General features: G+C 39.3%; 1 protein-coding gene across 1 annotated transcript; it reads right to left on the bottom strand.

The window, feature by feature from the left end:
* Window positions 1–5,330: 5,330 nt before the first annotated feature.
* GPX8 (glutathione peroxidase 8 (putative)) lies at window positions 5,331–8,737 on the bottom strand. The gene is made up of 3 exons (XM_035553708.2): window positions 8,483–8,737; window positions 7,610–7,871; window positions 5,331–6,033 (listed from the first exon to the last, which is right to left on the bottom strand). Exons 1-3 carry the CDS (start codon window positions 8,687–8,689, stop codon window positions 5,849–5,851), a joined length of 654 nt encoding a protein of 217 aa, XP_035409601.1. The 5' UTR covers window positions 8,690–8,737; the 3' UTR covers window positions 5,331–5,848.
* Between the last annotated feature and the right edge of the window lie 3,322 nt (window positions 8,738–12,059).

Raw genomic sequence — 12,059 nt, 5'->3', positions numbered from 1 at the left:
TGCAGGATTCTCTCTTGGCACTAGAGGGACTACTTGCTGTTTAAAAGCAAGCATTGCTTGATTTGATTGAAGAGATTGTGCAGATTTACTATGTTGTCTTTTTACTGGCACTGCAAGCTGACTTGTCCACATTTAGAGGGCAGTAAAGATAAAAAGGACCACGCAGAACTCATGTATACAGTAGGAACATCGGTAAAAAACATAATATTCACCAACAGTATGCTTAACAGTAAGCAAAATGCAAAATACAGGCAGTTTGTACGTTAGGGATTTGATAAATATCACAAAACCTAGTGAGACTGAAATGCATAAAGTGATGGACTGGGTGAAAGTGTAAAAGGAAATGACCATATTGGAAGTGACAAAGCAGGAGATAGGCAGTGCACCCTTAGATATGACAGTAATATAAACGTTGCTACCAGCATGCTGAGAACGTCACTCCAAAATAAAGATGTTCTGTAAGTGACCCCATGGGAGAAGCTGTGTTGTTAAAGTGAGCAATGACTGGGCTCTAGGAGAAGAAGGTTCTGCCGGGGGCTGAGGGGGAGCCAATGGCCAAACCAGCAGATTGTAGCAGTCTGGCAGTGCCTGTTAGCTGGCTGTTGTCTCAGAGGTGTGAACAGCTGCTAGCTGCACTCCATATTGTTGCATTCACAAGCATCTTGGAAAACTCAGACGTGGCCTCCTCTTGCTGTGGAACGAGCCAGAAAGCAATTAGCCAATGCTACTCTGTAGCTGCTAACAGCAGCATTCCCGCAAGTAAATGTTTTAGTGTTTTGTTTTGTATTGAGAATTCAGGACTGGTGCGATTTATTTTCAGTGACCTAAGCCTTTCTTTTAAGAAGCAAAGGGAAGTCTTCAAATTTGGTATTATTTTTTTGTATTAATTTGCTTTGATCCAAAGCGTTTAACTCAGTGGCTGACTTCAGCACGACTTCAAAGGCCTTTCCATCAAAATGGATGTTGTAGGTAAAATTTTATCTCCATCCAGCCTAAATCCATGACCTTGAATCATAGAGTCTTTATACATCCTTCTGTGAATGAAGGTAGTGTGCCTTAACACTTAACACCTGAAGTCAATTTGCAGTATGATGTAATCAGTAATGATTTGTATTTCAAAATAACCACATTAACTATACTGAGTTACACTCCTGGCTCATCTAGTCACAGGCCTGGGCTCCCACAATCACCAACATGGATGCTCAGGGAAGAAAAGGAATGAAGTAAGTGTGTATGACACTAATTAACTCGTGGAGATAACACACTACACTGGTGCTGGTACAAGGCAAGGCAAGAAACTGTTTGCAACAATTTCCAATTCCTTTTTGATAGTCTGGAGTCTGATACTTCTCACATTCCATGTGGGTTTTGTACAATTACTTTAATTCAAGTCTTACTGAATCGGAAACTTATCTGTGTCATCCATTTAAGTATTTACTGCTTGAATATGTGTTTATGTTTACATATATGAAACATGAAAGTCAAAGAGGAAAACAATGCTGAATTTAGGTAGTTGTCTCCAGGCACGTGCATTTCAGGAGAAATCTCACTCTGCACGGACTCTGTGGCTGGTAGGCAGTGTGCTGTTAGGTGGCTGCTGTATTGAATGTAGCAGTCACTACTGCACTGTCACCAGCTGCAGGGCCAGTCCATCGTTTTTTATGTTGAATCTAATTTCCAGTAAGAGAGGTGGTGCACCTGTGTGTGACGGGATGGCAGTGTATGTTAGCTGGTTGAAATTCTGACATCAGCTAACATGCAGTTGCTATCCTGATGCACATACCTTTAGCATCAAACTGGAGAGCTACTACTTTTATATAAGGAAACTTTTGGGTCCATTTGATTATTACCGTTTTTTGACTGTCAGGCTCATTTTCACTATTATAGTTGTATGTTGTATTCCCGTTATCCAAAGAATTAAGAGAATTTTTGGTTGGTTTAGATTCTGTTTTTTTCTCTGCTTTTAGATACCAAGGTAGTAGGAAGTTTATAAATGCTTGAAACAAGCAGGAAATTAATTCAATAATTATTTCAGGTTTGAAAAAAAATCAAACAACTTTAATTTCTCTGGAAGTTTTCTTAAAGCAAAAGAACAATTAAAAATGTTTCTTATTTATTTTTTTAAAAACTTATTAAATGATTTTTTTTTTTTGCATTGAGTAATTAGAAGTAGGAAAGGCTTAAAATCACATTTCACTAACTGCCCGAAGGCTATAACTGAACAATAATTACCTTTCCATTTTATAAAACGGAAGTCAATTTTAAAATGTTTTTTCTCCCCTTGCTTAATGGCTTAATTTTGAACATGGATGTCCTAAATAACTGCACATCTTCTCACCAGGAGACACCAGGAGTTTGAATAGGACATATATTATTCTTTAGCAGGTTACAGGCTGGAAGGAAATGGATCCTTTTGATTCATATTACACTGTAAGCTTCTATCAGACACACTGCCACAGGCAGCAGAATGTTACCTCTGTCCTCATCTCTGCACTTTCTCTTTATGGAATGCAAAAGGAACTCTTTGTTACAGGAGCACCCAAACAAAGTAAGTAATGTACCTTGCAAACCATCTAAATGAATGCCTTCTAGGAAGAGAAATGGGAACAACATTGTGAAGCTCTCCAGAATTGGGTTGATCCTAGAGCTGTGTGTGGTGATTAGGCAGTGTATTGTTAGTTAGCTGCTCTCCATATACCAGCAACTAACTACACTGCCACATCAGCACATCACTGCATCACTGTTGAGACAAGAATATAAGACTGTTGCTATAAATACCTCATCGCATCCTTAGCTGGTGTGGGGCCCTGTGCTAGACTAGTTCCCCTGACTGAAAGAAAGTGTGCTAGGTTACACGAACTGTGTGCATGTATAAAAATATATTTAAGTGTATTTTACACAGTTACGCAGCTAATCCAATTGGTTTCTAAAGAAATTACTAATTTATGTAAATTCAGTAACTTCAGTAAAAGTTTCAGGTTAGGGCCCCATGTGAGTATGTTTTCTTCTGCCACTAAACATGATCCTAAGGCTAAACAGAGCCTTACAAACTAAGGCTAAGGCCTTTGGAGCATTCAGGGCGGTGTCAACAAGAAGACAGTGGAACCACAGAGGTGATTTGGAAACTCTGCTTTTTCTTAGCAGCTGCAGGTCCTTCTGCAGGAAGAGAGGTGTGTGGCTTCAGCTTAGGCTAAGTTGACTTAAATGGGAACTGGCAGAAAAGCAGCACTTTTGATTCTCTGGAACTTGCTTCCTTCAATCAAAAAAATGGTTTAAAACGAGCAAAGGGTGTTAGGGAAAGAAATTTCTCATGAATCATAGGTGCTCAGAAGTTTGTCAATTCCACACTAGTAGAACCAAACTAGAGCCACAGACAGCAATAAAAAATGTATTGCTGTAACAAGGACTGACTTGAAGTGCTTCTACAGAGCCCTTCTTTCTTAGTGACTGTGCTCTAAGGACATGCTCAGATGTAGAAATAGCATTTATTTTTGCTTTTTAAATGGAGAAATCAAGCCGCTAGGGCTACAGGTCATTCACATGCGATGTTTCAGAATGACAGAAGCAACATCCAGGTAAATAAGTTGCCCAGAGCCAGAGTTCAAAATCTGTCTGTGTAATTGTTTGCACACTTGGCATTTTTTTTGGCTTCACCATGACTGAGACAGGTCAGGCGATAACATGGTCTGTAGACTGCTCTCCATAGGGAGTACAAGTAACATCATCATCATCTTTTGTCAGAGACAGGAGCATGAGAAAAAGGGGTTCTGGTCTGACATAAATTTTGTTTTGGAAGTCATCTTATGACTTCAGAGCTCCTTTAGTATTGCTCATATTTACTGGAACATTGATGTATGGGCTCAGCAAACAAATATTTTCTGATAATGCTTGAATTAACAAGGACATGTCCAGTGACTGAAGTAGATTTAGAATATTTGCACTCCTGGGTAAATTTGTGGAAATAGGAGCTGACAGGTTAATGGTATTTGTTGGAGAAAAAGAGAAGACCTAAAGAGTGAGGGATAGAAATAAAGAAAGCATTAGGATCAAGGATGCAATAGGTTATGCTTAAATGGAACTGAAGAAACCTTAACATTCATGGACTGAATTCTGTTAACCTTAAAGGCAGTTTTAGCTGAAGTTGTTGGGATTATTGAAAAGTCCAATAAATAGGTTTTAATCTGTTCATAGTGATTTTAGTTTAGTATATATATATTTTATATGCAATATCCAATTTAAACTATAAGTGGATATTTATACAAATAGGCATACATCTATTATTGTGCTGACTTTTGAGCATAGATAAATGTGTGCTTGTATAACAGTGCTCTAATTTTCTTTTTATTTATTCTCCTTTCTAAGTCTGTGCAAACAGTTAAAGATGCTTTATTTTTACCTTTGAATAACTTTGTTTTAAGAAGGAAGTGTTTAGTTTACCAGTGATCCGCCTTAAATATTACATTGGAATAGTTGGCATGTCTCTTGAAGAACAATTAATACAAACATAGCGAGTTTTTGGAGGAACACTAATTAAACAGTAAGCCTTGAAAAAATTAAACTCTGTTCAGATTCAGGACTGAACAGTACCTACATTAGAATGGTACATATACTCACATTTCTACAGAGATAGATATATCAGATTCTGACCAAGCAGCAAGAAATTGAATAACTGTTTTCTCAGGCAAAAGTTTTTTGTTTTTTGTTTTTAAATTCAATTATTTTCAGTCATTGCTAGTCTTACAGAGCAGCACTAATTTTGCCTGTTCACTTTCATATAGGAGATACTGATTTCTTTTGTTCCTGTCCTCTCAACTCTCCTTTCAAACAGCTGGCATAGGGTTCTTTATTCCAATTTATTTTCTCCCTTCATCAGACAGATCAATCAGAATATTTGGCAGTTTGAACTAGAACAACAGAATAGAACTGGAAATGGCATTGCAGTTACATGCTGGAGAGGGAAAACTGCAAGGTGAGAAGAGCAAGGCTTGAGGCATGAACCTTTGTCTCCTTCAAATGTCTCTACTTGAAGACTTTGTTTATTAGGTGGCTCAGGAGCATTGTATTGGATAGCCTCAGAAAGCTGTGCTTGACGATGTTTGTTAGAGAGCCATGCTGTTGGTTTTTGTTGCCCTTTGACTCCTGCTGTAACCTCCTAACCACAAGCCCTGCCTTCATCCAGGTCAGAAGACAGGAAATCCAGCAGGACATGTGCGCACGGTCAAGGCATTGTATTGCACTGCAAATGTACAGAGCAGGCTAAAGAGGTTAAAGGTGTTGCTGTAAAGGTGAAAAGTACAATGAATCAAACCACATAAAGCAGGCAAGGAAACAGTTTTGCATTTTTTTTGTTTTCTTTTTCTTTTAATAATATTACTTTCTATGTACAGGTTTTTACAACTTAGTTGAAAGCTCCACAGTTCAGTAATTTTCCTCTGTCAATATTGCAAAGCGAGTATGGTCAGTTGCATTTGTCTCAAAACCAATTCGTCACTGGTAGATGGGAAACAAAATGTCTTCTTTGCAAATACTGAGTAATTTATCACCAATCCTCTTCCTTTTAGCTATCTTTCTGCTGGTGAAAATTGCTATTAGCAAATGCAAAGAAACATTCAAAAACGTTATGCAGATTGAACATCCATGCCTGCAAGGTACCGAGTGTCTTGCCATTCTCATTGACCTCAGTGGCTCACTCTCAAGGCTGTTGCAGGAGCCAACCCGACATTAATTGACATAGTGTAGCTGAAAATACTAACATTAAAGAGAAAAAAAAAAATCACCTGATGGTTTAACTTCTAGCAGCATTTCTCAGGAATGTAGTAAGGCTGTACAACCATGCTGTTGAATGGACTCATGGAGTGAATGGCTTTTTCAAAGGTCTTCTCTTTTTTTTCATAATGATTTGCCTGATTAATGATGCTACTTCTGGCTTGATACTTTCTACAGGCTCTTCGGGTCTCCAGAATTTCACAACTTTACCCTCAGGACTAACCAAGTACTTCCAGAAATTCCACCGAGGCTCTTTCTTTGAAGAATCTGTAAGAATGGTATTGGATCATTTTAGTGATTCCCTCACTCTTCTAATTGTTTCATTATCCTGCAGTGATTCTTCAGCTATTTACTTCGAAGCAATCCTACTTTGTTCTTTCCTAGAAGTTCGGACACAGTCTTACTGGCAAAATGCCCTGCTGCTATGAAAGCAACAAGTAGTTGTGTGAAGGTTCTGGCATCATGTTATACTGCCAGTGAATTCTTTTTGCACTAGACTACCTGACAGTGCTGGAAAAATGCTAGCTAGCAGTCAGAGTCAGAAGGGGATGTAGCATGAAGATGTTCAACCCTCTGATTGTGTAGACAACCAAATGAAAGAAACAGTTGCTGCTTTAATTGAAGATGCACAGTAATTGCATATGAAGCAAAGGAACTCAGGAAAAGAAAGACCTTATGTCAAAGTATTTAAGTACTGGAGAACCCTTTTCCCTGTGTGCAAACAGTATGTCAAGTAAGAGCTGAATATCTGAATATAACAGTCCTGTTTCTGTATAGCTATTAATGTCTGACACTGATTGCACTTGAGTTAGAATCTGTGTCCGAGGCCTGGATTCATCCCACCCAACTCTGATACCTTCTTGCCCTAGTCTTTTCTATAATGAACTGAGAGGCACCTCCAGAGTGCATTCAGAAATTCCATCGGACATCAGGGCAACTCAGAGCGATGAGGCTTTACCTGACGTCTTCAGTGACATGCCTAAGAGGAGGTAGGAAGAAACACAGTGGCAGTAATAATGACGACCACTTAAAAGACTCCTAAATGAGGAGGGCCATGATAATAATTTTCAAGAACATAAAAGGTATCACAGAGAATATAGCAAGAAGCAATATTAAGTGGTGTGAGACATTTCATTTAGATGTTGACAACATCAACGTTTATCACAACCCCTTTCTGACAAGGTGTTGTGAAGAACTGGAACAGGCTGGGAGGTTTTGGAGTTTCTCAGAGGACTACTGTAACAGTTTGGAGAAGCACCTATAATATTGGTTAGGTACTTGTGATCCTGTCTGGGGCAGGGAAATGGAATAAAAGTTTGGGCCTTCTCCTACCCCATTTTCTAGTTAAAAAGATGTTATAGAGAACGGTTATGTCCTAAGTATCCTTTCCTTCATAATATCAGTGTTTAGTATGGATGAAAGACCTGGCCAAAGCTCAGAAAGATTCAGGGAGGCTTTTTAAGTCAGCTTTAGGTTTGTGAGCTTCTTGGTCAGCTAAGTAGAGTTTCATTTTGCTTGTGAGAGTATGAGGCTCAGTAAATGTTTACTGTAACACGGCTTCATAATATTTGCGCAAGCCCATTTTACAGGTTGGGCCCTAAGGTCACAAGACAAATTAATGCAAATTAGTGGTTATATATCCTATATATGCTTTTAGGGTCTTCTGACCTTTTTATTCCTCAATATCCACATTCAAATGAGATAAATCGTGTGCAAAGAGTGCCTGTTTCCCTCCATAGACTATGATGTGTGCTCAGACCAGGCCTGTCAAACAAGATCCTACTGGAATGAAGGGCGAATACTGTGGTTACAGGCAGCTCAATATACCAAAGAAAATAGTTACCTATTAGAAATTTAAACGCGGGCTCTGCTTCTGATCCCAGGATCTTGATTTTGTGGAAAACAGGGAAAGTTACTCCATAGTTTCCTTTGGCAAAAGCCTCTATTTCCTGGCTTGAGCTAGGCTCTGATTCTCCAAACTGGTTGCAGGGAAAGGCCAGCACAGTGAAGTGGGAGGGACCAAACTCCCTGTGTAGTTCTTGCAGGGCGATGTAGTTTTTGTCTGTGTTCTGGCAGTAACTCGCCACGTTTACAACCAAAGTTGCCTTTGAAGAAATAAAGTCAGAACATTGAGGAAGAAACCTGAGATGGCACAGAGATTTCAATTAAGTCTTAATGTGGCATATCCCACTGCCACACTAGCTGCTACCTGAGAGCTAGACTTAATCTCTCTGATCATAATTTCATTAAACTGATAAGAGTGATAGCTGCTGGAGGTATTTACTTTGAGACATCCTTCTTTAAACATCCTGTAAATGGATAAACTTAAACTTACAGCTTTGTTTAAATATAAGCATGTAAAAACAAAACAAAACAACAACAGATATTTAGAACAGGCATTAAAATGATATTTCTCAGATCAGCGTCTAAAATTCAACACACCATGTTATCATTCTTAACTAAGATTAAAATGCATGAATTCCATTATTTTATCATATTGATTTATAATAATTCTTTCTTCATTTATTAGCTCTAATAGTTAATTCTGGAAGCAGGCCTAGAAAAAGAAAATTCTGTAGCTTACTGTTTACATAACAGGAAGTTAGCACAAATCTCTGCCATAAATTCCCACAACCAACCTTTTTGTTTTCTTACCAATGGATGTCAGATTTTCAGTAAAGATTCAAGCAAAAGATAAAATGAAGCTGTAACTTACTTTCCCTCTGTACTTCTCCAATGAAACGATCCTTCCTCGTGAATCCTTGACTTCGAAAGAATAAAAATCTTTGGTTTTAGGTTTAAAAAATCTGAGTTGCAGTATGCAGAGAACTGCAGTACACAAAACCATCGACAGAAAAACAACAAAGACCCTGGCTTTGGGCACTGAATATTTCAGAGGGTAAGTAGTTGTGAGAGGCTCCATTTTCGAAAACTCGGGAGAGAAGCCGGGGCAGGCCCGGAATGCGAAGGAGGAGCTGAAACATGAAACTTGCAACTCAGACTAAAAAGGACACGCTGCTGTTTTGTCCCTATTGCAGAAGCAGATGTTTCACTTCACAGTGCCTCTGCTGGGCTCCAGAGCACTTGGTAAAGTAGGAAAATGCCTCCTGCTAGGAAAAAAGAATTGAATGAAAAGTGTGCTGCTTCATCTAACGATGCAGATTGCTCTGTTTGGCTGACCTGTGTGGAGTAACTGCAGTGTTTGCCTGCACACTGTCCTGAGAACTGCCTGGGGCCTCATTTATGTGTCTGTAATGCAGCTCTAGCACATCTCCTGGGCCCATCAGGTGCCCCTGACCTTAGCAAGGAGAGCAGTATTGCAGAAGCCTGTTTGCATGAGATGCTGTGTGACACAGGCAGTTTTGTAAAACTGTTTTGCAGCACATGAGCAGAGAAAACTTTATAGGTTAGCAAAAGGGAAGAAAATCACAAATACATACATATATATATGTGTGTATATATATATATATATATATATGTTTAATTGGGGAGACACAAAACATGATGGAAAATAGGTTGCCTTTTTACTGCTACTGCCTACCTGGCTGCTAGCTGTGGGGTGATAAGAAGATGCAAGGTCTGCACAAGAGCACAATGAGTTAGCTGAGTCTCAGACCTTGGCCATGCAGCTCCCGTGATGTTTTGCTGAGGCAACTGTGAAAAACAGCCTCTACTTCAAAGGCATGCAAGTCTGGTGACTTCTCTGTATGCCTTTAATTGTTTTCTGTTTTAAAGGTGTTTGCTTCTTGCTCTTGGTCTCTGAAGGTACACTGACATGTAGTGGTGACAACTCATTGAAAAAACAAAATTTTCTCTATTTTTCTTCATGTCTTGTTTAGATTTTCTTTCTTTTGTTCTGTCCATTTGCTATTGCCTTTCTGTCAGCTTTCATTTTTTTTTTCTCCTCATATTTTTGTGCTTGGGCTTTTCTAAGTTATCTCCATCTTTCAGCCCTTGTTGCTTGTCTAACATTCTTTTGCTCCCAGTCCGAACTAGCCTCTTGTTTTTCTTTTCACTCCTTTTTTTTTTTTTTTTTCCCTTCAATCAGAGGGTACCTTTTTAGGGATGAGAATAGAACAAGACTTTCCAAAGGTGAAACCTGGAATTTGAGTGTCTGTTGCTTTTTCTGGGCTTTGATATCACCTCAACTACCTTTGATTTATACAATATGATAATGGTATATTCAGCAGTTTCTACCACGTTCTCTAAATAGCTAAGCTCCACGTTCATTTATTTTAACAAGACTTTATAAAGTGTTTCATACAGTTCTCTATACAGAGAGATGCTTGTGATATACTATGAAATTTTAGTATTTATATAGATGTTTCTTCTGACCTAGGGGTTATGTGAGGCTTGATGTCTGCCCGGCAGTGAGCTCTAAGAGTTTCAGTAGCGGGGACAGAAAAGGTGCAGACTTGGGTGATGAAAGGAACAAAGCTGTAGTCAGAAAGCAAACACAGATGACTAATGCTGACTTCAAAAGCAAGTTTGAGTGTGTTTGATTTCAGAAAATCCATACAGGATGCTAGTGTTTAAGTTACATCTTGGTAGCTTGTAATTTGCACAGAACATTATGTCAGAAATAATGAAAAAATAACAAAACGTAATGCTTAATATACTCTAAATATTTACAGAAGTTACATTACATATATTACAACAATGATTCTGAAGCCTATTATACTTGCAGTGCTTCCTTACTGTTGTTGATACTTGTTGCCCTAAAATATTGCCTTAAAACTGTCTGAAAAGCAGTCTTGTATTCAGTGTTATTCAATTTCTCTGACACTCTTGTTAAAGAATTGCCATTTATGTATGGATTTAAAAGTAAGAAATGTAAATCTGACATTTGATCTTAATTTAGTATGGCTAAATAAATTAAGTGTAACATTAAATATAACACCATGAGCATGGCATGCTGGTGGTGAGAAGATTCAGAAATCAGAAATGTGCTAAGTCCTTCTTTGGGAAAAGATCAGAAAACCAGCCGGGTTCCAAACAGCTGAGATAGGTTTGCTGAATGCTCTTACCTCATGAGAGACCAGCCCAAAGATGCTAAACTAAACATCTGAAAATGTCTCGGGTCTCTCAAAGGTCAGTGCTGTATCCTAGTGCATGAGTGATACAAATTTGGTTTTCTTCTGTGCTGCAGGCTTTCTCTGTGACTGTAACAAGAATTGCATCTTCATTTCCGATTATTACAGCAATAGGGACCAGTTATGCCACTTGTTATGTCCTTGTATTCATTGCTCTTCAGGCTTCTCAAGTTTTACCTGACATTTTGTCAGCCCTTATTTAGGTTTCTATCTATTGTCTCTACCTGATATCACTGTCAAATGATTCAAGGTTACTTACCTAACTAGGACTTTTCTCCCTTCCCCTTTCCCTTTTCCGTTTCCTTTTCCTTTTCCCTTTTTTTTCTTTCTTTCTCCATATTTTTTTCCTCACCACGTACTTATCTTTTATACTTAGATCCTTTGAGTTCTTAACTTCCTTACTTCAGTTTCTTTGAGTATTTCTTTGTGGAAAGGTAAATACTGTGCTGATCAACTACTTGGAAGTTGTGACTGCTCCTAGCTTTGAACAACTCCTGTGTTACTCTACTGCAGTTGAGAGTTGTTGCTTCTCCCGTGTGATGTGGAAAAAGTAAATCCCATCACTTGCTATGTCCAGAGTAATCTTCTTTACCTTGTCATTAGCTGAACCTGTTCACAAGCAAGTAATTGAATTTACACTAATTACACCTGTGACGGTGTAAAAAGTTGCTCATCTGAGCTCTCTGACATTTTCGTCCTAACGTAGAGATCTGTAGTACATCTTAATTTAGTGAATGCAGATCACAGTCAGTTCAAGCTCTGCTGTGTGCTCCTGGGGCCAGTAATGGGTGGCAAACACCCAGCTTGTTGTAATGCACTCCCGTGTCCAGCATCCACAGGAACTGTGTGGATGAACCCAGCGGCGGCCCTGGCCTGTGTGTGAAGTGGGGCCATGGCCCGGGAGGCTGCCCTTGCCTTGCAGAGGCCAGGCCAAGCATGTCTTCACCCAGGTAATGTCTGCAGCCACCCGCACGTCCATTGCCATGGCCTGCTGCTCAGAGCTGGGCTGAGCCCACGCAGATTTGAAACAGCGTGAAGGGACAGAGCAATGTTAAGCGATGACTGACTCTGGTGTTTTGGCTCCCTCCACTTGTGCAGGCCGCCGCCTCAGAGAGGACCGCGTACTCGAGGTTTAAGAGCTCCATTACGAGGAAGCTGGTAGCCAGGGGCCCGGTGGCGAGCAGCCCTATTGTCACAAGA

This window comes from Cygnus atratus, chromosome Z (assembly GCF_013377495.2).
Source record: "Cygnus atratus isolate AKBS03 ecotype Queensland, Australia chromosome Z, CAtr_DNAZoo_HiC_assembly, whole genome shotgun sequence".
Classification (NCBI taxonomy): domain Eukaryota; kingdom Metazoa; phylum Chordata; class Aves; order Anseriformes; family Anatidae; genus Cygnus; species Cygnus atratus.
This window is presented reverse-complemented; position numbering and strand designations above follow the sequence as displayed.

Bases quoted from the DNA above. Each gene is read 5' to 3' on its own strand.
- GPX8 (XM_035553708.2), bottom strand. From the start codon at position 8,689: ATGGAGCCTCTCACAACTACTTACCCTCTGAAATATTCAGTGCCCAAA. The intron at 7,872-8,482 runs GTAAGTTACAGC...ATTTCTTCAAAG, and splicing joins TGGAGAAGTACAGAGGGAAA to GCAACTTTGGTTGTAAACGT. The intron at 6,034-7,609 runs GTAACTATTTTC...CCATTCTTACAG, and splicing joins CGCGTTTAAATTTCTAATAG to ATTCTTCAAAGAAAGAGCCT.